The sequence below is a fragment of the Tamandua tetradactyla genome, chromosome 1 (assembly GCF_023851605.1).
Source record: "Tamandua tetradactyla isolate mTamTet1 chromosome 1, mTamTet1.pri, whole genome shotgun sequence".
In the NCBI taxonomy this organism is placed as follows: Eukaryota; Metazoa; Chordata; class Mammalia; order Pilosa; family Myrmecophagidae; genus Tamandua; species Tamandua tetradactyla.
In genome coordinates this window covers 204,576,651-204,603,923 of record NC_135327.1, presented here as the reverse complement: position 1 = coordinate 204,603,923, position 27,273 = coordinate 204,576,651, and the positions used below count along the sequence as shown (strand labels likewise).

The window sequence follows — 27,273 nt, the reverse complement described above, 5'->3', positions numbered from 1 at the left end:
ACTACATTTTCAAACAATTTTTTTCCCGAGAAGGATATTTGAATGTCATGTTTTCTGAGCTTTTATTTATTTAATAACATCTTTCAGTTTCTTCCTCACATGAAAGACAATTTAAGTGAGAATATCATTCCCTTTTCTGCAAAAGCCCACAGTCATTGTTATAGTTCAATTTATAACTTAAATCTTGTATAATATTGTCATTCCTGATCCAAATTTAAGCAAATATTTTCACCAAGCTACTCTTTTCTTTAAATATTCAAACACCTGAAAGGAGAAATTGCGACTAATTTTCAGTCAAAATGAGTCAAAATTTTACCTAGTGCTTCCTTAACTTCCTAAATAAATTTGTTTCAGTGAAGTGGGTTGTAAAGTAAATCCAGTTTTCCTGTTTCTGGGTACTATAACATTGGAGATATAACTTCATGCTAAAAAAAATCCTGTTGAATGGATATAAACCCTTTATTATCAAAGTTATTAAAAGGCACCTTTGCATTTTCAACATTATTATGTAGCAGTGATAATAATGGCCATTTGGTTTTTTTGTTTTGTTTTTTGTTTTTATGAAGATGTGTTTTGTTTTTAGGAGTGGCAGTACAGCCTACTGATTAAGTCAGCATCTTTGGTGTCAATTAGATTTGAGTTCAAATCCTGGATCTGTTGATTATAAACACTGTGATCTTGTGCAAATTATTTAACCTCTATAAGCCCCAGTATCTATAAAATAGAGATAAAAATAATACTTTATTCATGGGGTTAGGGTAATAATTAAAAATGAAATAACTGATGGAAAGCAGGGAGCGCAGGGAGTACCTCATATATAAATAACATTGAGTGATTGATAAGTATTATGTTTATCAGTCAAGATGTCCTCTTCCAGAAAACTGGTATTGGGATGGGTATGAGCATAACAAAATATGAGGACCAAAGATCCCTTTCATTTTATTAGATAGCAATTATATATCCATGTGATACCTTCACAAGTGGTTAATCTCTTTGTGCTGTAAAATGGGGTGATAATAATAGTACCTAAAGCATACAGTTACTATGTAGATTCAATGAGTTAATACATATAAAGTATTTGTTGCGGTGACTTTGCACATTGTAAAAGCTCAATAAATGCAAATTATTATTATTATTATTATTAGGTGATTGTTGTTTCTAGAAGGTAGGGTGGGGTCTCAGATCAAAATGTAGATGCCAAGGACCTACACTGACTCTGCAAGATCAGATTCTTCAGAAGGTGTGTGCATGTGTGCATGCATGCGTGTGCATGTGTGCATGTGTATATATGTGTAAGAGAGGAGAGAGAATGAACTATTAAGTGATTTTGATCTATAATGTCTTAATCTTCCATTTGGTTGAAATTTCTCACCGATATATAATTCTAAAAATACATTCCGTAAAAACTTTGCCTTCATCACCTGTTTTCATTTCAAGTTGCCTATTATTATCCTATTATCATCTCATATGAATGATTTATTTGCATATATGTATTCAGTTCATATATGTTGACAGTCCTTTCTTATAGATATCATCTTACATGAATGTTTCTTTCTGCCAGATAAAACGCTTAAATGTCAAACTCGGGGACTTCTTGAAGGATCCCAGGTCTCAATACGTGCCTGAAGCACCTCCTCTTGCCAAGTCCTTTAAAACAGAGATTAAGAAATCGGAGGATTCTGAATCACCATTGTCTTCAGAAGAAGAGAATGCTGGAGTTGAAAATGTGAAGAGTCAGACGTATTCCAAAGCGCTATTCGATAAGATGCCAAATTCTGAGGCCAGCGTGGAGGGGTTTGTGGATTACCAAAACTGGGTTCCAGGGGCTTTGAAGCAAGATGAAAACCTTCAACTAGGAGCTCGGAAGCACCCAAGCAAAGGCCTCCAATTTCAAGTGAAGTCTCCTGATGAAGAGGAATATGGCTACATTGTGACAGACAATGAGTGAGTAGGAAGCTCTATTTTTATCTTCTGATACACTCACACCCTGTCACGGTATCTGGATGATGCACTCAATGAAAGCGCACAAGTGCTTTTATTTTTTAAATGTCTTAAATTTTTTAAGAATGAGTAGAGTAATCCTGATTATCTTTGGTGTATGATGAGGCCTGGGAATCCAATCACTACTCTTTTTCGCTAGTGCTCTCTGAACTTGAAACCTGAACTTGTGGGAAATTCTCTGAAGTACAATTAAAAACAAACAAACAACAAAAAAAACCCTCCTTGGTTCTTTGCTGTTGTTCTTGACATGTCCAGTTAGATTTTTCCTGCTGCTCCGAATTGTGGGGCATTTTTAAGCAGCAGCAATCTTTCTGTGTGATGGGAGAAGGGCAGAGAGGCTGTTGCAAGAATATAAATAAGCAAAGCGTTGGGCCCCATTGGTTCTCAAATACATCACTGATGGGACCCTGTGTGTGGTATTTAATTCTCCAATAACGTGATCTATGTGTTGGTATCATGACCTGTTAAAAACCCCAAAAGCTTTATATATTTTGCCTCAAAGTATTCTAAATATCAGATATGAGTCAGCCTTCCGGGGTGGGGTAGGGGGGAGATTCACAGCAACCAAGTGTTCTTTCCTCGTTCTCACTTTGATCTGAATGTAACAAGGAAAAGAATTCAAACATCATGTACTCAGCAATCTAGATGGTAGGCCCCATTTTTTCAGGTCATCTCATTAATGAATCTGATATTTGATGCTATGCTTTATAAAACTTTTGTATTTTCTTCAAGTAATTGGGGAGGGAAAGCATGTCCGGCTGGCTACTCAAATATGCATGCACACACACACTCACACATATATGTACATGTTATATATTTGACTATATATAAATAATTTTGTTTTTTGAATTATAAAATACATTTGTTCACATACTTTTTATGTTAATAATTATTAGCAGTGAAGAAAAGAGCTGAGTTAAAGCCATAATTCATTTCTCTTGCCTATTCCACTGTCTTATTTCTGTGTTCATTCTTCTCAACAAAATTCAATCCACAAGCCTATCTTAATTGTTGCTACATTGGAGATATCAAATTTCATTAGTGAGAAATAATTGCATACCACGATTGGGCAGAAAATATTTTATTTTGAGCTCAAACCACAGACCGTGTATCAAAGCCAAATTAAAAATGAAGACTGTTTTTGGCTGTTGGTGATTTTCCTATTTGTCTTTTTAGATAACTCCTAAGCAGCTGAAACTTCAAACTTATACCGAAATATTGATGCAGTTTTCTCTAGAGAATTTTTATTGACAAGTCTACCCATTTATAACCTTTTTGCTTGGATAATATGCTGCATTTATTTGTCTCTGTCATTGTGTCCTTTCCCTTAGTATGATAAACTCCAAGTGGAAGTTTCTATCTTTAGTATCTTGCCTTCCAGAGACACACAAACAGGTCCTTAAATAATATGTCCTGCTGAAGATAACATTTTTTCACTAAAAAGCAAAGGTGAAATACCTACTTGACTACTTTTTGATGCAATCTATTACTTATTGTAAGTTTTACAAAACCCTGTCCCATGGATTTTTCCTTTCCTTAAGGAATATCGCCATGAGAGTTTGTGCATATATTGCATGTGTTTAAGAAAAGGGTCAAGTTACTGAGGAAATGTCTGTTTCATACTACTCTGGACGCCTTAATTTCATACATTAAGACTTTAATGGTACCACTTTTTGCAGCTGTGTACTCAAAGTTAACTGACCCCCAAGTGACTCATTACTACATCAGGCTAGCATGCTTCCAAAGAGACATCAGGACTGCTGCTCCTGCCTCTAGGGTGCTAGGTTTCACTTGTACCCCCTAGGAAAGATGAGCATCTCCATGAAAGTATTGGGGAAGAAGATTTCTGTTCATTTTTAAAGACTTTTCAAGATGGCAACCTACTTGTCAACCTGAAGAACAGCATGACTTGTGCAGTTTATCTGGTGACTTTTTAGGGCAGGGCAATCCATTCCAATCCATTCTCTACAGCAAGGCTAATCTTAGGAGTAAAATGACAGTTTCAGGGTAGGCAATTGTCTTGGCTGCAGCCTCAGCACTTTCTGATGGAGAGAGACCTATCAAATCGGGTCATTTCTTCCGTGTTCTGGGTGACGTTCCAGTAGAAAATGAAGTCATTATTACTGTATTGCTTTTCTCTGCATTCAGTTTATTTCCCTGTAGCTCATTACTTTACCTTTGAGGCATGAACATTTACCTGCTACAGGCAGTAGGTTATGGAAAAAAAAATATCAATTGATTCCTGTTTTTCTTCTTTTGTCACTTCAATTGGAAGGAAATATATGGTGAAGATAATAGAGCTTTATCTCACTCATTCTTACTGTGATTTATAAGACCTAGCCTGCTAGATTATTCCTCCCTCTCTGCTACAGAGAGATTGAGGATTTTGCTTCTATTATCAGATTAATTAATAATTTGGGACTATATGGGGCAAGATTTCACAAGATCTCAGTTTAAACCTCTGATCACCTATTACTTTACAAGAATCCTACATCATGCTATAAAAAAGGACTTTTGTAAATTTGACTGTACCACAGAAAGGTGAAGGAACATGATTTATAACAGGGTTATCTCATCACTGGCATATGTTCTTTTCATTGACATTTAGATGGGAGAATAATATGGCTTAGCATTGCCATACACCACTTTATCTCTTGTATTTTCTGATGGACAGGGTACAGTTTAATCCTTGGCCATTTACATTTTATCCACTTTACAAACTAGATGGATTATTCAAGACTGGATGAAGGGCAGGACAGCCATCCTCAGTCCTCCAAGGATGATTTAAAAATTGTTTGATGTCAGGTTGATAGGAAGAGATCACAGGATGGAAGCTTAGTTTGAAGTAAAAGGGGCTTATTTATGTCTCAACAAAGAAGAAACTGCCTTCTAAATCAAAATGAATCAATGCTTAAGAGATATATGGACTTGATATTTTACTGAACTAGTATACTGTTCTTTACTTAAAAAAAAAAGTCTTCTGTTTGGGATATGTTCTTATAGGAGACACCTTTTGAGCCAGCCAGTTAGATTGCCATCGGGGAAGTGAAACCCATGCTCATAAGACTATAGAGCGTGAAAAGTGAAAGTAAGCTTAGTAATAAATTTGATCTCAGAGACAAATAAATCATGTTGGAGAAGATCCTGTATTGCCTCTCAGCCCAGGATTGATGCAACATGGAGAGCAGTACAGGATTAGGACAGTGATGGTGGTATATGTAAAAGCCCAGTAGATACTCAATGGAAGTACCTGGAACTCCTGCCATTATAATAAAGGACTTGGTCTCCACCTGATCCTTATATACTTGCAAATGTGTGTCCTTGAGAAATAACATGGATTGCGCATTCCTTAGAGATGGGACTCTGCGGGCATGTCAGACTGCCAGGGTGTGACTCCCACACTAGCCATAGGATTTAAGAAAGTTACATATCTGGTGTGTGCTCAGGCCTCCTCATCTCTGAAATGGGTATAATAACAGTACCCACCTCAAAGGGTTGTTGGGAAGAGCAAATTTAATGTACTTAGAATAGTACCAGTAGATATAACCTTAGTCTCTTAGCAATAAACAAAGAGAATAACAGCTCCACAGTGTAAATGAATTTCAATTCTGGAGAGAAGGTTGGAGAGGGAGAAAAAAATGCCAAAAGTGGAAATGTGACAATTTGTTCGAATCTGAGCCTCATTCCTGATGCCTCTCGATATTCTGAGAGAAAGATTTAATTATAAAGTCTCTACCTTCAGTTTTTGCTTGTGACGAAACTTTCTCAACTTGAAAGAGCCAATCAGTTAATTTGCAAATGACACTATAACTCTCCCAATTAACATCTATTTATTTAGTGCATGACTAGCTTCACAAATAAGTGTTATTATGGTATCCTTTTCTGACAGCACCATATTTTACGGGAATTTAGTCGGAATGCATAATGTAAAGAGATGCTACCTAAATATCAGGCATAATCTAGTCTTCATCCGCTGACAAAGCGTAGGAGTTTCTGAAATCAGAAGTCTGGAAGAAAGTTCAAAAGTCAAGTTCTCCATTTGTCGAGCCCTCCGTGAATACTTATTCTGTGCTAGGACCTGGAGATTCTTACATGAATAAGACATAGCCTCGATCCTTAAGTAAACACTCCAGGCTCCTTCCTTTCAAAAACCTTATATTTAAATCATCTAGAGACTTAAGAACCAGATTATTTGTTAAAATTTTGGGGAGAAGATTACTCACCCTCTTTCAGTCACTGATTCTGTAAATAAGAAAAACTCTTTATCAGGAAGGATTTGGCCATCTTTACTGGAAGTCAGTGTAGTTTAAGAGAAAGATTACTGATCCAAATGTCAGAGTGGTATAGTATTTACCACTGACTGCCATTGAGACATTTTCCATGCAGACCTCAGTGGTCCCAGCAATTAAAGAAGAGTAGTAAATCCTGCCTGCCTGTTGCAAGATGGTCACAAGTACAGAGGGCAATGACAGATGTGAAACCATCTTGACAAAGAAAAGAAGGGTGGGTGGTATTATGTATAATATTTCTTCTTTTTTCTTCCTTGGTTGGAGTAAAGAAACCTAAATAATTTTGTGGATGCCTTCTATATATCTGGCACTAGTGCAGATTTCAGTTACTTCATCCTATTCCTAGACCAAGTCTCAGATGATGTGTTCTAACTTTTGTTCAGAAAATAAAGTCACCTTCTCTAAATAAGATCTCACTTGCATGTTTTGTTTGTCTTAAAACAATATCTTTAATGTGTTGGATTTATTATCATCTAATAAGATTTTATGTGGGAGAGTGTAGTCTAAATGAGTTAAAATTGTCATGGCTACTCATGTTTAAAAAGAAGAGGAAGAAACAAACAAATGAACTCAAATCTCCCAAATGTAAAAGTTCTCAACTGTTTAATTGATAGTGATTGCAGTGAAAAGAACATTGAAAACTAGAACCTTGAATGAAAGAATCTGAAAATTTGGTATCATGACTTGAATCAAATTTTTACTTATAAGCTTATCATCCTTGATCTTGACTTTGCTCTCACACCCTCATTCTATCGATTGCAAAATTCTATCTATTTATCTCAAAATTCTATAATTTATCTCAAATCTACCCTTTCCTCTTCATCTCCACTGCAATCACCATCATCCTCTAGGTTGCATAATGCAAATGACATTTTTATGCCATTTTTTATGTCATAACATGTCATGTTATGTCCAAATATTAACCTCATGGTTGAATATGATTTTATTGACTGTTCCATTCTTCTTGAAATATTCCCTTCATTTCTCTTCCTGGAAAATGTTATCCATGATTGTGTTTGCAGTCACCATCTACATGGGTAAAACAGAATTAATGGTCTTCAGTATCCATCCCCCCACCCCACCCCAATTACCTTGTTTATTCCTCCAGTGTCCATAACTTGGTTGGTGCCATCAAGTCAAATCAATAGTATTGGTCTTTGAAACCTTATCTCTCACTTCATCAAAATTATTCATTTTACTTTCTAAGTGTCTCTCCAGTCTATCTCCTTCCTTCCCTCGTGACCTCCCTCGCCACACCCTAGTCCAAATTATCTCCATCTCTTGCCTAGATTACTGCAGGAACTCTCACTAGCTTCCCTGTATCCACTCAAATTCATTCAGTTATATGCATTGCACCCAAATAAAACTTTTCAAAATCTAAATAAGATTGTTACTTTCTCCTGCTTAAAATGTATCAGTGACCTTTCTCCATTTCTAAGGCAAAGATCCAAACCCCTCTTGTGGCCTGAATATGGCCCAAAAGCCCTTCATGGTCTGGCTCCTTTCTGTCTTTCAAGACTCATCTCAATCTCCGTTTCCCCCAGCTCTCAATACTCCAACCAAGCCAACCTTTTTTCAGCTTTTTGAACATGCAGGGCTTCATGACAGAAAGCATTTGCATTTGCTACTTTCACTGTCTAGTACATTCCACATTCCCTCCTCCTCCTGTAGCCCATATGCTGCCTGTACCATTAGTATTAGTCAGGTTCTCGAGGGAAACAGAACCAACAGGAGATATGTGTAAATATGAAATTTTATAAAAGTGCCTCATGCAACTATAGAGATGCACAAGTTCAAATTCCATAGGGCAGGCTGCAAGCTGGCAAGTCTGATTAAAGTTTTCCATAAACTCCCTAGGAGAGGCTGGCTAGCTGATGTAGAGATGAAAATTCTCTCTTCCAACTGCTGAAGTCATTCACTCCTCCTCTTAAAGTCTTTAACTGATTGGATTAAATGTGTCTTGCTGCTGAGAACACTCTCCTTAGTTGATCGTAGATGTAATCAGCCATAGATGGAATCAAGTTACTGATGATTTAAGCCCACAAAATATCCTCACAGTAATAGTTAGGCCAGTGCTTGCCTGGCCAGTCAACTGAACATCATCACCTGGCCAACTTGACACCGAACCTGACCATCACATCATTCATTCTTAAAATTTCAGATCAGAGGTCTCTTCCTCATTTCAAACTTCCCTGAATCTCTAGCCTGATCACAATCCTTCATGAAACAGAGCCCTGCCTCTTCCCTTCAGAACTTACCCAAGCATGTAATGATACCTTCCTGTGGATAATTATTTTATTAATCTTGCTCTCCTCTGTGAGTTCAGGGAGTATGTTGGTTTCTGCTCAAAGTTGTATCCCTCATCCCGAAAGTACCTGGCAGGTTAGTAAGCACTCATTGCTTTTACATCTACTCATTTCTCTCATTCACTTTTTAACAATCTTCCATTTGCTTTCTGTGGTGTTTTTGGAGTTCTGTGTACCCCAGAAAAACATGTACTTAAACCTAATCCATTCCTGTAGGTGTGAACCTATTGTAAATAGGACCTTTTGATGAGGTCATTTCAGTTGAGCTGTGGCCCATCTCTGTCAGGATGGGTTTTAATCCTGTTACTGAGTCTTTTACAAGTGGGATGAAATTCAGACAGACAGACAGAAAGCCACAGAAGGAGCAATTAGAAGCTGGACATTAGCGGAACCCAGAAGAGACGGAAGGGACCAGGAAATGCCCCAATGTGTCTCACCACGTGGCAAGCCAAGGACCAGGGATCACCAGCAGCCACCCCTAGAAGGCCACAGTCTTTAGCCAGAAAGCATTGCCTTGACAATGCCTTGATTTGGGCCTTCTCTTTACCTCAAAACCATGAGAGAATAAATTCCTGTTGTATTTGCTTGAGAAACTAAGGAACCTAAAACACTTTCTCTTCTATGCGTTTCTCCCTACACCAAAACATCCTGTATGCAGTTACAAATCTGTATGCTTGAAACTTTCAATTGCTTCCTATTACCTAACCTGTGGTCTGCCGCACAAACTCCTTAACTTGAAGACAAGACTGTTCACACTCTGTAGCCTACCCACCATTTCTTCTCCCCTCTTATTCTTGACCCCAGGTTCATTGCCCTTCTCGCATTCACAATTCTGCATTTGGCCCATGCTGGAATGATCCCAATTCTTAATAATAAGCTAAAAATGTGGCTTCTTTATGAAGTTTCTTGTTAGTTACCAGAAGAATCTTTTTTGTTGTCCAGAAACCATTGGCACCACGATGTATTATAATTTACTTATTTGCATGCACAGCTTCTTTACATAGACGATGAGTTTCTTGTCTTCCTTTCTCCCAGCCTCGGCTACCTGCCCAGTACTCAGGATACTTGAATGAATGAATGAACAAGACCTTCTGGAAAAACTGAAATATCAGCTCTTCAGCTAGTCAAAGAATCAGCTCAAATTTGTCATCCCTTTAGTGGACTGTAGGGAAATTCTTAAGAATTGTGCATAATTGTTATGAAAGTTTTTCCCAAGGCAATTTGAAAGTCATATTGTAACAGGAACACAAAGTCACAGAACTGATCTTTTTAAAAATACCACTGACAATACTTTTGCTTCAAAATAAATTTACTTGTCTAGTTTCTTGGTTGTGTAGCTCTTCCTAGCTTTAAGGCAGAAACAATGGAAAAAGAGAAGAATTTTCTAGATCAGAGAGCATATGGTGCTTCCTGACAGTTGTCCCTTCAGAAGGATTAGCATTAAGTAGTGCGAATTATAGTGAAGGGAAGTCAAAACTCAATCTTATCAAATCTGCAGTGATGTTTAGTCACTCTGGAATGGCATTGTCTAATTAAATGTTTCTGGTAGAATCAATTAATCAATGAATAATTTATTGAAAGCCTACTATTTACAAAGGACTAGGGCTGTACCAAATTTAAGTCCTGTACTGAAAAAGCTTATTAAAAAAGATTGGAAAAGCTGTACATGTAAATAAAAATATAAATGACAGTATGAGGATGTTTATAAGAATTGACATCCATGTAGCTGATGTTGTCCATAAACCATGATGTTTGGGTATGGGTAAAACTGGACCCTGGAGTCCTTTTTTTGCCCTGATGTCATTTTCTTTCTTATTAATAAGCACATAGCTATGAATAATTGTAAAGAAACCATAAGATATAACTTTTACCCTCTAACAGAACCTCTAGGGTTTTGTTGAAGGACTGTCTTAATAAATATAAAATCTCAGTGATACACACAAGTCAAATAACATCCAAATAATCTGAATGCTAAAATATATAGAATGCTACTTTTAGTACCCTACAAGAGATCATACAAGAGGGGATCAATAGAAACCGGGAAGGTCAGGGAAGCCTTTAACATGGAAGTGGGGCAAGAGCTATTTTGGTTTAATTGCCATATTTGTATGCCATATTGTATAATTGCCACACTTCACTCTGTTGTCTGGTTTTCTTGCTTTGCAATAGGATGTGTTTCTTGCCCTGCAAACTTTGAAACCAGTATATAAACCCACTTTGTCTTTTAGTAACAGTTTTATTAACATACCATTTGCATACCATACAATTCAGATTTACTCTGGGCCAATTTATAACAGAGATGACACATTGCAAAAAACCAATTGCAGTGGTTGGGCTAGGAAAGTTGCTGGGGATTATTCTACTCTAGAATTTAGTGGAATTACTCAAGAAAAAAAGCAAAGTTTTCCAGAACTACTATGGAAATCTGACACCAACTACGGTATACGTCAATATATAGATTATAGTGACCCCCTTGCTGCCATCATGTGTTATCATGGTCAAAAGAGGAAAGAGTCCCAGCATCATCAGAACCTTCACAGATCCTTTTATATTTCAAGCATCTATGCAGAGCTAGATAACCAATTGTAGGAGACAAGGCTTTCAGGACAAGCATGAACCAGAGGGAGCATTTAAGACCCAAGTTACTGCAATGTTAAAGAGGATTGCTTTAATGTTGGCTGCTTCTCCCACATCCTCCAATAACTGATTTTACCCTTTGTAATGGTAAGAAAGCAAACTCTGTTAAGGATCACTTGGAGAAAGGAGGCTCGCTACCATAAGTTAGATACTAAAAGGGGCCCTTTCCTTAAATGTAATCGTCTCTTCTCGCATTTCTAGTTGGTTAGACATTGCCGTGATAACTTAGAAAGCATTGCGCCAAACCAGCGAAGAAGTTGTTTTTAACACCCATCATACTTTCACTTTCACTGTATTTTCTCACTTTGCCTCCTACCATAGTTACAGATCAGACAATTCTGCTCTGTCCTTCAGTTCTGGATTCCTAGTCAATGATAGACTACAAAATCTAATACATCACTATCCCTTCAGCAAATGAGATGGAAGGTAAACCTATAGATTCAGCCAGTTGGAAAATGTAGACCTTATTTGGATTCTGCTTCAAAAAAATGAATAAACTAAAAACAAATTCTGACACAATGCAGAAATTGGGAATTTGCACACAGACTAGATATTTGATGATATAAGGTATTGTTGTTAATTGCTTACATGTGATAATATTATCATGGCTGTGTTAAAAGAGAGAATCCTTTCATTGTAGAGATATAAAATAGTTTAAGCAGTTTAAATTTCACTTCTACATAGGACTACATAGAAAGGAGTAGAAAAGAGGGAGGAAATATGAAAAGAAGTTATTTACTATGTTGTCAAAATAGAAGTAAGACTGAAATAAATAAAGAAGTCAGAATGGAAAGGAAAAATGAAAAAAAAAAAGTATCCTGACGTAGCTCAGTTGCAAAATTTTGGCTTACTTGGGATGATGCTTTAAGGGGAGGCACAGGGTGTGTGTTTTACTAGAAAAGCTGACAATGGATTATTGAGTCCAGCACACCCTCTCAGATTCTTTTTTTTTTTTCGACAATATCAACATTCTTTTTTTATCACATAGTTGTATATTCATCATCATGATCATTTCTTAGAACATTTGCATCAATGAAGAAAAAGAAATAAAAAGAAAACAGAAAAAAATTCATATATACCATACCCCTTTCTCCTCCCTTTCATTGATACTAGCATTTCAATCTACTAAATTTATTTTACATTTGTTCCCTTTATTATTTATTTATTTTTAATCCATATGTTTTACTTATCTGTCCTTAACATAGATAAAAGAAGCATCAGACACAAGATTTTCACAATCACACAGTCACATTGCAAAAGCTGTATCATTATAGAATCATCTTCAAGAAGCAAGGCTACTGGAATACAGCTCTACATTTTCAGGCAGTTCCCTCTAGCCTCCCTGTTACGCCTTAGCTAAAAAGGTGATATTATTTAACGCCTAAGAATAACCTCCAGGATAACCTCTCGACTCTGGAATCTCTCAGCCATTGACACTTTATTTTGCCTCATTTCTCTCTTTCCCCTTTCAGTTGAGAAGGTTTTCTCAATCCCTTAGTGCTGAGTCCCAGCTCATTCTAGGATTTCTGTCCCATGATGTCAGGAAGTTCCACACCCCTGGGAGTCATGTCCCACCTAGAGAGGAGGAGGGCAGTGGGTTTTGCCTGTCATTTTGGCTGAAAGAGAGAGGCCACATCTAAGCAACAAAAGAGGTTCTCTTGGGGGTGACTCTTAGGCCTAATTTTAAGTAGGCTTAGCCTATCCTTTGTGGGGTGAAGTTTCATCTACAAACCCCAAGATTGAGGGCTCAGCCTATTGCTTTGGTTGTCCCCACTGCTTGTGAGAATATCAAGAATTCTCCACTTGGGGAAGTTGAATTTTCCCCCTTTCTCACCATTCCCCCAAGGGGACTTTGCAAATACCTTTTTATTCACTGTTCAAATCCTTCTGTTAGATTCTTATCAAATATGAATCATTTCCCCAAATGATAATTTCAAGGTTTAGATGAACTTGCATTACCCTTAGTTGGCACTATATAAAGGGTAGGGGGTGGGCAAGGGAATAATGTTTAAAGAGAAGAACATATGCAAAGACCCTGTGTCAAGAAGGAGCGTGGAACATTTGAAGAGCTAAAATAGGGCAAGAGAGACTGTACGTTCAAGAGGGTTGAACGAAGCTGAAGAGGCCAACAAGGTTCTTACCCTAACAGAAGTGGGAAGCCACTAGAGTGTGTCAGGAAGGAAAGTGGTCTGATGAAAGTCTAGCTCACTTTGGCTGTAGAGTGGAGAATGAATGATAGGGATTCAGCAGTGGGTGGAGGGAGACCAATCCAGAGGAGTGCTCATTTGGCTGTTTGCTCTCAGATCCATTTGCAACCATTTCCTCACTTTGCTCTGTATTACAGGGGGCTGACCTCTGCAAATTACATTTCCTAGGCTCCTTGGGCATCTGGACTCTGGCTAAGTTCAAATGGGCATCACTAACAGGAGATTGGAAGGCAGGCTAAAGTAAGAGAAGCCAACAGTGCTCACCTCCTCTCTTTCTGTTAGAATGGCTTCTCTAACAGAGGCTGAATTTTCAGCAGAGACTGTCTCCTTATTCCTCTGGTGGCCAGATAGCCATGGAGTTTGGTAGAATGAGAAGAGATGAGGTCTTGAGGAATTTCAACCCATAATTGCAGGCTACGGAAGCTTGAGACAGCAGAGAACAGTGCATCACCAGGAATGTTAGGAAGAGGGGCAGTCAAGTGTTCTGAAGTTGTTGGAAAAGGCTTTGAATTGAAGGGACATAGCTTCTACTCATTCAACATACTCAGTCTTTCAATATTCTGATATATGCTAAGCTTTTCAGGAAACATGATGCATTTGTTTATAATTTGTGGAGATAAATGTCCAGGAAGCAGTGAATGTGTAGGTATGAAGGTTCAGTGGCATTCCCATTTCAAATGTTCAGAGACCAGAATTAGACATACATCTGTTCCTAAAAAGCTCTATTATACTGCACAAAAGCTACAGATATTATTTATCTCATAAGGATATGGGCATGGACAAATTCTTCCAGCTGGTCCCTGCAGCAGCAACTTGTGGTCCCTTTGATACACTCCAGGTGAGGTCACCTCATTTCTGAAGGATCCTGTTATGTCTGAGGAGCCACCTTTTCCCTGAGGTCAACCCATTTAAAAGCCCAGCCCTCAGCAGTTACCTTCACACTCAGCTTTCTGTAGCTCTTGTTGTCATTATTATTATTAACAGATTACATATACTGGAGGCTCTTTTACCTATAGACACATCTAAAGGCATTAATGTGACTTATAGGTACAGTTATTTAGCTCTCTGGATGGTATGTCCTTGGAAATGAGTCTTCAGCCATCCCCAAGCAATATTCTCTGTATAGACTTGCAGGGTGAGAGGAATACATTTGTAAGAATGTTTATACTGAGACATTATTAATTGAAATCGTGAGTAGTTCAACTTTCCAAGAGATAGCTTATAATGAGGAGAGAAATGAAATGAAGGAACTAAACCTTAGGGGAAGTATGCAGTTTGAAGACAAAGGTAGGAAAGAGCAAAATAAGGTAGAAAAGGTATTAGCAAAGGCAGAGCAGAAAAACTCAGATAAGGTATTGCCATAGCCATGGGTAGAGAATTTTAAGAGAGAAAGGGGACTCAACTGAGTCAAGTGATGCAGAGTTGCTGATGAGAAGCCCATTCATTTTAGGGACTTTTTTCTCAGAATGAAGTCAGTATTTCTTTTGAGAAGGGCGGGGTCAGTCCACAGTGTGTGTGTGTGTGTGTGCATGTGCACATGTGTGTACGTGTATGTGCACATGTGCATGTGGCATGTGTATTTGGGATAGAGGAACAGTGTGCCCTGAAGGGACCAAAATTGCAGAGCTGTGTGTAAAGGGAGTCATTGACCTTAAACTGCGTATTCAAAAGACTATTGATGAAAGGAAATAGTAATTTTTTTCCCTGCAAATAGAGGGACCTGTGCACGTTTCACTGGTGGGATGGAGAATGGAGACAGGAGACTCCCCAGTCACATGTGGATGGGTCCCATGGCCCTCTTGCTCTCTCCAGAGCTCAACATAGTGCCCAATATAGAGTGAACACTTGATGAATATGGATGGAATGAATGAGAGCATGAAGAGCTGATGGAGAATAAGCCAAGTGTGTTTTCCTCCAGGTCAGGAATAAAAGCAGAGAGATTAAACTTTGGTGTATAGGCATGACTGCTTCTACTAAGGTCAGGGGAAAAGTAAATTTGAGTCAGAAAGCGCTCTGCAATTTTCCCTCTTAGCAAAATTTACCTTCCTAACTGTACATCATTTCAGAAGTGTTTACAGTACCGTTATGACTTGGAATCCACTCACTTCCCATGCCACTGACCCAGCCATACAAATCCTATTCATTTTTATAGCCTGGTTCAAATCCACCTATTCCGAGAAGGCTTCAAAGCCCACGCTGATCATTTATGAACTTTGCACAGCATTAACCTTCTAAACGTTTGTAGTCAGCTGTCTGTCTGTCACTGGGTGCTGGTTCTGTGTTTAAGGAGAGTCCCTTATTTCCTCAACAGCATCGTAAGACTAAGATAGCAAGAATAAAGTTTAGAGTATTATTCATCCTCCTCCTACTTCTACCACCATCTCCCAAGGACTTGCATGAAAGTAAGCTCATAAGAGATAGCCTCTGTAATCACTGAGTGCTTGAAGAAGGTGGGGTAAATAGCACTAGGATCCCAGCCTGGGATTAAAAACTGCCCATGAAAAGTTTACACGCAGATATCTGAGAATATGTAGCAACTCATTATTATGGCATTATCTTCAAACAGATTGTTTGGCATATTTTGCTTACAGACATCTAAAGCCGTCTAAAATCAATGCAGGATCATTGCCCGTTTGGAAGCAACTTCATTAGCCTACTTAATACATTTTTTTAAAGGTGACCCTTTAGCCATTGTGTACTTAGATTTTTATTAAGCTGTTGGCAAAACATTCTTTTTTTCAAGAAATTTTGGGAAAGGAATATGTTTATAGTTAGAAATGCAACCTCATCAAGATGTTAAAAACCAATTAGTTGTTAGAATACAACAATGTTTTCATATATTGATGTTGTTAACTGTGAAGAATTAAGGTTGTTAATAATAACTATTACTATTTGTTAGCAACTAAGAGGGATTTACATGTGCTCTAGAGTGCTTTCTGAATCTGGGCAGTCAGTAAAATTCAATTATCAAAGACTCATTCACTCATGCCCTGAAAAACATTGGGCTTTATTAGATTTCTGCGGGAGAAAAGGTGGTACCGAATTAAAATTGGAAATAGAAACAGGCATTGGGTAATTATAGCTCCTCAGTCTTCTATAATTTGCCTTAATCAGAAGTATCACTTATCTACATTGGGAAGAATTCATGAGGGTTAGCAACATTTTAGCTAATTTTTAATTTTTATTTAAATAGAATAAATAACTTTAATTAGAATAAACTTGATCCTTTGTTATAATAATGGTAAACTTATCCTTTGTTATAATAATGGATAGGCATAGGGATAACTAGACAAATTGATGAATCTCAAGAAAACTTCATTTTATCCATCAGTTTCATTTCAAACATCTTCTCATCAAAAATGTTTGTATATAACTTGGTTGATTTTAATTTCAATCTGTCATTTGGTTCTCTACCTTTTGGTGAATTTTCAAATAAATAGTAGAATATCCAAAATCAGGGAAGTAAAGCAACAGAGACATGGATGACCAGATCTTTAAAAAACATTTTCTTAGATATGAATGTCTGATTAGCAGGACTATCTAGTCCCAAAGCCAAATCCTGTCCTCAGCTTGATTTCATCTGGTCCATAAGTAAGAGACAATGGCATGGCATGACCTTGAACAATAAGTTTAATTTCTCTTGCCTTGGTTCCCACTTCTTTAAAATGAGGTTAATGATAGTACCTGCTCACAGGTCTGGGCATTAAATGAGACAATTCATGTGAAGTCTTATCAAAGTAGCCAGCACAAGGAAACCTTCAAGAACTTTTTATTACTCTTAGTATTTCTGACCCTTCCATTGTTTTTTCTAGTCTTTTTTTTTTAAGGGTGGCACTCCACAGCTCCTTAGCCATCTAACAGATCTTCGTTTGTTTGTTCTTTTTTTTTCATCCATTCATTCATTCCACAAATGTATTAAATGCTACCATATTAGTCCTCAGTGGTTTGCTGGACATTGGGAGGGCTTCATGAACAATACAATTGTGTCACTTCTCATAATGAGCTTCCCATTTAGTAAATGATCAGGATTATTTTAAATGTTTCCCTGTTTTATTTATTTAGTAGAGCCATAGAGATGGCCTATTTCCACATGATAAAACAGTAGTAGTAAAATATTTCAAAACCATGCTGCCGTTTTGAAATGCATTAGAGAGAGGTGACACCATCTTCAGCTTTTGAAAATCCTTTCTGATACTTAGTCATCTAGACAGGGAGGAAGGAGCCACACGACCACTCCCAGCTCTGACCCTGACCCGCTAAAAGTGCTTGCGTCTATTTCTCTTCCAAGGCAATATTAGGTATCTAGGTAATGAGGGTGACAGCTGTCATAGACAGATAGATAAAATTGCACGTGCTGTATCCTTCCATTGATTTTTGAGATTAACTCTAACTGCTTTCTAAGGAAGTTCAGACCATGAAATGACAGATGATGGCCATGTATTTTAAAAATAAAATAGAAATAACTGCATGCTCATTTTGAGTACAATCAGTGCCATCTTATTTGCCCCACTTATTGAATGGAACCACTATTGTAGTAAACCATTTGCCCTCCCTGCCTCGTGCTATAACAACCTGTGATGGCTGGATAGGAAAGAGTTCTGATTGTACCTATTGTAGTTTGTATACTTAGGGCTGTTTAGCTTGTGGAGAAAAGTAGGTTCATAAGAATATTCTAGGCTGGTGAATTTCATCATTATCTTCAAGGCTGTTTTAAATAACATTGTAATGGAATGATAATGTTAAGTTTCTGTATTGTGGAGATGAAGGAACCTAGGGTCAGGAGATAGTCATTACACTAACAGTGGGACTAGGATTCATGATAAAGCCACTGGACTTTCTGCTTTATTAAATTACCCCTTGGGCTTAACACAAGCTAGAAAATGAAATTCGTAGTATTGGGTGTCAAACATTTGGGAAGTTGTTTAGTCAGAACCTGGGAACACATTTAGAAGATACATATAATAGATGAAACATGGTTCATGCCTTCAATGAATTTGCAGTTTGTGGACGGAGACAGAATTAAAATGCTTGAAATAACTTGTGTCCTTTTACGCTAAGTTTTGAGTGGAGTAGTTAAGAATCAAGGTACAGTGGGAGTTTAGAAGGAGGATGGAATCATTCCAGCCTTGGTTCTTGTTGAGTGGCAAGAACTTAGAGGAGTGGGGTGTGCTCGTGAGGGAGTCCTAGATGAGGTGGAAACAGGAATAAAATAGTAATATGCATACGTGGGGCACAGTGAAGTAGAAACTTGGCTGGCTAGAGTTGAATGTACTAGGAAGTAGAGGGAAACCAGATTGGGCAGTCAAGGGTGGCCCTGATAATGTAGATCAAAGAATGGTTTTCAGACCTGGTGTGCAAGTAGGGATATGTGTATGTGTTTATGTTCTGTTATCTCTTCTTGGGTTGCCCATCTGCAATTCCTTCTTATTATTGATGCAGTTAGGTGGGTGTGCATACAACTGGGTGGCCCCTTGGTGTGTTATCACATAACAAGCAGCACACCTCCTCTCCCAGGTCCATTCAGACTGACTTCTCCCACTCATGTTCACACCAGGGCCACAACTCCAGTTTTGAGTCTGTTCCTAGAGCACACAGACAGAGAGGAAAGTAATTGGACTGACCAATACTTGTGGCTCCAAAGCACCTTTGATGTCCCTGCATGTTATCTAATTATGGCAGGGTCCTCACCAGTGAGCAGGAACATTTCGAGGCAAAGCATGTTCCAAGTGACTACAAAAAACAAGTCATCCTGACCGCCTAATCCAACCCACTGCCCTTCATAAAGGACCATGACAGCAAGCTGAGCAAGGTAATGGGAAGGGCTCTTCACTGCACACAGCATCCAACTGTCCTTCACTGGTTCTCCCTTCCCTTCCCCTTCTCAGAAAGTAATTCTAACCTGATGACCCATTTTTCTAGGATCTAACTTTAATTTTGCTCATGACCCATTATTAATTGAATCAAGCACTGCATATCCATGGCCATATATACATATAATAATCTATTCAACTCTTTAAAGTCTCAAGGTGTGGAGATGAAATAAAATAACTTTGAGACCAAATTATACTAAGCATCAGTGCCTTCAACAGGTGCACATTGTTGATGGACGTGAAGCCAAGGAAGTAAAGATACATTTTTTTTTCCTCAGTCCTAAGTGCTCTCCTCCTCACTTCTGAGGATGTGCATGATCTTAGGGCTACCTTACAAAGCAGGAGAATTTCTACAACTCACAAAAATAGATGTTCAGGGGTTAGAAATGGAAAGGGAATTAAATGGAATGACAGGCAATTAGTGGGAGCCAATGTCCACCCGTCACTGGTCTCCATGGCCACTCTCCCTGATTTCTAACCTGGTGTCACCACTTCTTGCTCCCATGGAGGAGTATTGTCTCCACCAGGTGACCCTGGGGCAGTTCTCAAAAGGGCAGCTGCTTCAGACAGTTCCCAGTGGGGGACCCTCTTACCATGAGACAGTTCTCTGGGCAGGCTCTTCTAGCTATGTTTCTTTCAAGAGTTTTTGCTTCCTCTTGTTCCCCACCTCCAAGTAGAAACCCCATTCTTTAAGCAAAAGTAAAAAGAAATGAAGAAGCTCTCAACTTCCTCTCTGAGAACTTAGCATCTATTAGACTCTTAGTTGGTTACTTAAATTTGCATGTTCTACCATTTTCTGGAACTTTAGATGTTATAAGTTTGTGAACTGTATACAATGATTATTATTCATCCTATATTTCATGTAGTACAAAATTCCCTTGGTACTAATATTTACTTCACCCCTTTACGACTTTGTAGACATATGTTTACTCAGTCTTCATCTTTGCAGTTTATGTGAAAGTCATTTTTTGGTTTCCAAACTTTGGCTTCCGCACCTCCCCGAACACTTCAGTGAGCCTGTTCTCTAGGCCTTGTGCATTTCTAGTTTCTATCTCTGTGAGAAACAGCGTCCCAAATTGAACACCATAGGCAAGACATCTTTTAATCAATCATTACATAAACATTTATTGGATGCTTGTCATGTAGGAGGTCCTGATGGTATAGAAGGAAATATAACATCTTCTTCCTCATCCTGGGACTCTCAGCTCAGCACAGGAAGAGAGGCTGTGAGTGATTAGTGCAGCCTGGTATCATGGACACTGGCATGGATTTGTACAGCAGTCCTGAGGGTCCCAGATCGGAAAGCAGTGACTGATTTTGCCTGGAAGAAGGGGACAGGCTGGAAGGACTTGATAGAGAAGATAGTTGAGCTGCAGTGTGAAAAATAAGTGGTTGTTTAAAATGTAGAGCAGGGTATCTGGAGGCTTTTTCAGCAAGAGAGGCAAGTATGGGAAGCAGTGTGGCCAATTTAGGGACCTGCATGGAATTTCATTCAATTCAAACAAAGCGGTCAAGAGGAATTGGTGAGAGATGAGGCTGGCCAGGTAGAAGAGGCCAGATCATCAAGTTCCTTATAGTTCTTGCTAAAGAGTCTAGACTTCTTCCTTTAGACAGGAGACTGGAAGACTCTGAGCAGAGGGGAGATGAGAGGAAGGCTTGTTGTACAATTGGGATCAATGCTAGCAAATGCCTAGAATTAAATTCAGGTTCTTCTGCTTTGTAGCACTGTGACCTTGGACAAGGAACTCAACCTTCCCAAGCCACAGTTTACTCATCTGTAGAATGGGGATAGCAACACTGCCTACCTCATGGCTGTGCTGTGAGGTTTAAATGACATAATGCATGAAAAGAGTTGAGCATATTCCTTGGCATGTAGTGAGCTTTTCTCCCATCCCTCTGATTATTCCTATTCACAGTTGTTTTCTACTTTTAGTCCCTTAAATGATGGGGCATTTTTCCTGTCAGAAAATATTTTGACTCTCTCTTGATTCTCTTGCTGGGCAATCTCATGAAATTTTAGCTAGTGTCTTTGTGCTGAAAATACCCAAACCTTTATCCACAGCAGGCCTCCTTCCTGTCTCCAGATCCCTATTATCATCTACCTTAATCTTGATGACACAGATACTCCTTGCATTTTAATAGGTCTACAAGTGAACTCATTATCTCCCAGAATAGCTTAACCCTTCTCTTAGGGTCTCTTTATTAGGGATAGCCCTGTTGAGCAGCATGTCACCCAAAGCAGAAGTCCAAGTCTCCATTCCCTTAACCTCCCACATCCGTAAGCTGCTAAACCCATCAGCCTCTGCCTCTGACAGTCTGTCCCCTCTTCTCTGTTACCTCCCTCCTGAACTTTTTTAGTTCAGGACTAAACTAAACACGACTGGTTGCCTTTTGCTGTCATGTCAATAAGCAACTCTTTCTGTCCTGGCAGCTTGACCTGAGATGATTCCTTCCCCCTTTTGGAGTGCTGTGGCCAGCATCCTGCCCCTTCCCCACCTGAATCCTTCCTCAAAGTCAGGCTTCCCCATCTTTCACCTGGAGGCCTCTTCATGGGACATCAGTGGTCTCAAGGTCGGTGCTTCACGCACAGCATAGCATATCACAGAAGGGGTCTCCTGTACTGGTGAGACTCGCCCGTTCTGAGGTGTCATTTAAGGTGCTAGAGAAAAGCAAATATCAAGATTACCTGGGGGTAAACATCCTCACATTGACAACTGAAAGTGAGCTTGCCATTTTCGGGGTAATGAGAAGAGGACAAGAGAAGAATTTGAAAATACCGGGGTCCTTGGAGGGAGGGAAAGCAAGCCCAGTGTGTCTTGGTCCTTGGCTGATGGACAATCAGGCTCAGTACCTGGGGGCTCTCAGTCATCTGGGTCTCAGACAGACAGAAAAGCTGTTGGGTAGTGATGACTGGAAAAGGAGCATAGGAAAAATCTACAATAGAATCTACAATCTTGGACATCACTCCACTTGCCTGCCAAGATAGTCTCAGAAAATGCATTGACTTGAAGAAGCAAAGCTGATGGAATTCAGTGGTTTGGCTGTTCAGATCAACCATCCCTGGTCTCGGCCAGGGGGCTGGGGCTGAGTATACTGGGCTCCCTTCCTGCTGGGGACAGTCATCTCCCACATGGAAGAGGAGCTTTCAAACATGGTGATCTGGGGTTCCAGCCTGAGCCCACCATCCTGCTGCTGCTGGCCTTCATGCCCCTTCCCCCTCGGCATCCCAGCCAGTCAGGGCCTCTGTGGCCACCTGCAGTGTCTTTCCCAAGCTGTCCAGACTCCCTTGAAGGATGCTTCAGGACTGACCAGGACCATCTCCACCTGTTAACCTGGGATTACCTGGGCTGAGAGGAACACCCATTCCTTGAGGCATCTGAAATGTGGATGAAGAGAAATGACCTCCTGAGTTGCTGCCTTTACTAGCATCCTTTTTTGAAGGGCAGTTGGTTGTTTTCCTATTGTAAAAGTATGCACACATGCACACACACACAAATCCACCAATAAAAAACATCTACAACGCTTTTCCTTAGAGTTTAAAATAATTTTTCATCTATAATTTAGTGTTTTCAAAATAAAGCTACCCTCGGTTCCTCAGCACTTTTTTTGCTGTTAAGCCTGTGCAGTTGGCTGTTACTGAGCTAGTATGAATATAGGATGGGGGGAAAGGTTTTCCAAATAGTCACTGCTAGAACCTCTTTTCTCAGAAATAACCTGGCAACACTCCACCCCCTGCAAATGCTGAATTCCTTTACTTTTCCAGGATTCCTCCTCTCAGGTATCACAGAACATATGTATTCTCTCCCTGCTCCTTCCCTCTTCTTTCTCTCTCTTTCCCTTCTCTTTTCTTTTCTTTCCCCCCTTTCTTCCTCCTCCGTCCTTCGTGCTCCTTTCTTCCTTCTCTCTCTCACTAACACACGCACGCACACACACACAGAAATTCAGTGTAGCCCCCCACCACCACCACCAATGTCACTGCTCAGAAAGCCTTAGGGTCAGGGGAGAAAGCTGATGGAAAGAAGGAATGGAGAAAAGGTAAGAATTCAGAATTAATTTTCTTATAGAGTAATGCCAGAAGAAGTATTCTGGTAAAGTTGAAACAGCAGTATTAATAATACTTGTGCCTGGTACTTGAACAACAGTTAAATTCCAAGAAACTCTTATATAAATAGTCATATTTGATTTTCAAAGCAATCCTATAAAGTAGGCAGGGTTTGTTTATGATTTATATTTTAATGATTTGAAAAATAGTGAAATCCGTTCCTGTTTTATATTTTTCTATTCATTCATTTACTCATTTGGGTTGTTAACACATTAGATGAATATGTTTAGTAAGCATCTGCCTTGATAATGATATCAATTATCATTGCTGTTCAATGAGAAGCAGCAAAGTATAGTGTTAGAAGCATAAACTCTAAACAGGTTAAATATCTTTGCTTTGCTACTCCTTAAATGTGGTGCTAGGACAAGTTAATTAGCTCCTCTGTCTCAGTTTTCTTACCTGTAAAATCAGTATACTCGTGTAACCTACCTGTGGCAGATCGAATTATGTACCAAGGAAAAAAATGTTCCTAATCTTAATCCACTTCTGTGGACGTGAACCCATTGTAAATAGGGCTTTTCAGAGATGTCAGTTTTAGTTAAAGTGTGGTCCAACTGAATGAGGTTGAGCCTTAATCCTATGACTGGAGGCTTTATGAAGACAAGACAAAGCCACATGGAGGAGAAGAACCTGGAAGTCAATGGAACCTGGGAGAGAGAGGAGAAGTCACTGCCATGAGCATCGCCATGTGATGGAGAAGCCAAGGACCAAGGCTGACCAGCAGCCAGCTCCAGAAGGCCAGGCTTCAGGGAGAAAGCAATGCCTTGCTGATGCCTCTGGACTTCTATTCTCAATGCCCAGAACCAATACATTCCTGCTGTTGAAGCCAACCCTTTGTATGGTATTTGTTTTAGCAGGCGGGAAACTAGAACAACAACTCATAGTGCTGTGGTGAAGATTAAATGAGTTAAAAAATTTAAAAGCACCTAGAAGAGTGCTTAGTACATGGCAAGTACTGTGTAAATGCTAGTTGTTATTTTAGTAATCATACTATGCTGAACATGGACAAGGCATGCCTCACAAATTCCTTTGCCAAAGGAGTTAAAAAAAAAAAAAAACCCTCTCAAATGGAGTTAGGAAATCATGGACTAAACAACTTGAAGGGTTAAATAACAGGACAAAGGGGTCATGCTGGAGAAGTTGCAAGATCAGCAAGAGCTTGACTAATCAGTGCAATGGGTTTAGGAATGGAAGGAGCACTGGGAGCTGCCCCTGTCCCCACCCTCACGCCAGGGAAGTCTTTGTGGGGCTGGTCTGAATGGGTGGAGGAGAGAGGTGAGAGCACCCTGCGCCAGGTTAATGGAAGTAGAAAATGCGTTTGGTGAGGAATGTTGGAGCAGAGGGTCTGTGAAGAGCAGGTGTAGAAAATTGACCTAGAGACCTGGGATAGAGCCTTACCTGGGCAGGCCTCTGGGTGATGTCAATTTAGAGGAATGAATGACCCAGTTTACCTATAAGCCTTATCAAACCCATTTGTTCACTTATTCTGATATTTATTAGTTGCCCATAATAGATTGACACCCTGCTAGGTTCTGGTTACAAGAGGAATACATCAAAACCACCAGTTATGAGAGTAGAAGGTAAATAGAGGGATGCAAAGAAAGCATTGTCAACTGGGGTCCTGAGCCTATTTTAACGCCTCTGCCATCACTGCCCTAGTACTGCTGCACAGACTCTTCTCAAACAAGTGTTCGCTGAGTCTGGTACCTCTAATTAACACATCCTTCCTGGTATCATCCTCTGCCTGCTTTCCTGCAGAACTCCTGTTTTTTTCCTCTCTGTACTTGAAATTCAGCTGCTTTAATGCAACCATGTGTTGCATTTTTTTTCCTAGTGAAATGCACCGATCCTTTGATTAGTAGACAGGAACATCTTCCTTACCGATCCTTACAAAATACAAATCCACAGATGGCCTGCAGGGCTGCCGGTGCTGGCATGACAGCCATCTCCTGAGCACTCGGGGCACTGGGTGCAGAGACTGTGGGCCTGTGCTAGGATGCTGAATGCTCGTGTTCCCATGCAGATATCCTTAGGCCACTAGGCTTGTTGATGAAAAAGGAAAGTTGTGAACTGCAACTCTGAAAAGGCAGGACAAGGAATGATGACGAAGACACAAAAGTTAAAGTTGGACTCCTTCTCCAGATTAACTCCAATGAGAGGAAGCTGGTACCAAAAGATCGGCACTCTCATTAGGTAGGGAAAAGCAAAGAGCAACTTCTTTCCTCCCTGGGTCTATGATACATTCTTAGATTTCATAAAAGCCTTTTGTTTTTGATGATAGGGGAGATGGGGGCAGGAGGAAGAAACACTTCCACATTAAATGCACAAATCTATTTTATAAACATATCCTTATTTTTGAAATATTTGTTCTAGTTTACTAGCTGCCAGAATGCAACACACCAGAGATGGATTGGCTTTTAATAAAAGGGGATTTATTTTGTGGTTCTTCAGAGGAAAGGCAGCTAACTTTCCACTTAGTTTCTTTCTTATGTGGGAAGGCACAGGATGGTCTCTGCTGGCCTTCTCTCCAGGCCTCTGGGTTCCAACAACTTTCCCCAGGGTGATTTCTTTCTGCATCTCCAAAGGCCTTGGCTGAGCTGCGAGTGCTGAGATGAGGTATGCTGAGCTGTGAGTGCTGAGATGAGGTATGCTGAGCTGCTTGGGCTGTGCTATATTGCACTCTCTCATTTAAGCACTGGCCAATTAAGTCAAACATCATTCATTGCAGCAGGCATGCTTTCTAGCTGACTGCAGGTGTAATCAGCAACAGATGAGGTTCACGTACCATTGGCTCTTGTCCACAGCAACAGAATTAGGCACCTTTTTACCTGGTCAAGTTGACAACTGAATCTAACTACCACAATATTACAATATGAAAAAATGAATCTTTCCATTGAGGAAATATGACAAAAGATCAGCAATTTGGGCAGTCCAGCAGAATAGGCAGAATAGCACAGGCAGGTCAAGGAACCCTGGGTTTTGCTCTCCCAGGAGACTCATGTTTTTGTAGGTTTGGAGAAACTTGTCTGTATTTGACAGGAAGAGTTTCCACCCTCTTTGGGTGAATTGCTCAGGAAGCACAATGATGAGGTGGAAAGAACCCAGCAAACTATCTGCAGATCCCAGGTGTGGTACTTAGCCCTGCTTTACACAAGCTCTATGACCCATGAAGACTGAGCTTCTCTCTTTTATCATCTTCCAGAAGAATAATACCTAGCCGGTTTGTGGAGAGGCTTCGAAATAAAAAGTGTTACTAACATATTATTTATATGTAAATATATATGTATATATATAGTGTGTAGAGCAGTGCTTAGAACGTAGTTGATAAAAAATAGCTTACATGGCAAAAACTGGTATTCCTATGTAAAAATCGAAACAACAGTTACTCATCTGGACTTAATAAGGCTCCTTTTCTTTCCTCTTCCAAAGGCAGCATGATGTGATGTGGTGTTCTTAAAATATGAAGAAATGGGATGACAATCAGAGAGCTCAGGTCTCAAATCCCAGTCCTGCCACTGATTAGCTGTGTGATTTGGGGCAAATTACTAACTTCTCTGATGCAGAATTTCCCCAACTTGAATAACAACAGCATGTACTTTGAGGGTATTGCCAAATTTAAGTAAAACATCCTAAAATCAGTTAGCTCAGTGCCTACTGCCATATTAGCCAGTGATTCCCAATTTTAAATCTCCAGCCCACCTATCTTCTCTGAACTTTAGCCTGGTCCACATTCCTGCTCCTCTATGTTTCTAATTGAATGTTTCAACGATATCGCATACTCATTATGTCCAACACCAAACTCATGATCTTCTCTGCGGCGTGGGGTTTGCCTAGCCCGACCGCACTGGGGTCTCGTCCTCG

General features: G+C 39.6%; 1 protein-coding gene across 2 annotated transcripts in view; it reads left to right on the top strand.

The window, feature by feature from the left end:
* The window catches only part of PTPRN2 (protein tyrosine phosphatase receptor type N2), a 1,272,212-nt gene that overhangs the window by 552,239 nt on the left and 692,700 nt on the right, over positions 1–27,273 (top strand). For both annotated transcript variants that reach the window (XM_077151559.1, XM_077151568.1), the window contains one exon: positions 1,562–1,944. In XM_077151559.1, coding sequence (XP_077007674.1) covers positions 1,562–1,944 — 383 coding nt within the window. The remainder of the gene's footprint in view (positions 1–1,561; positions 1,945–27,273) is intronic.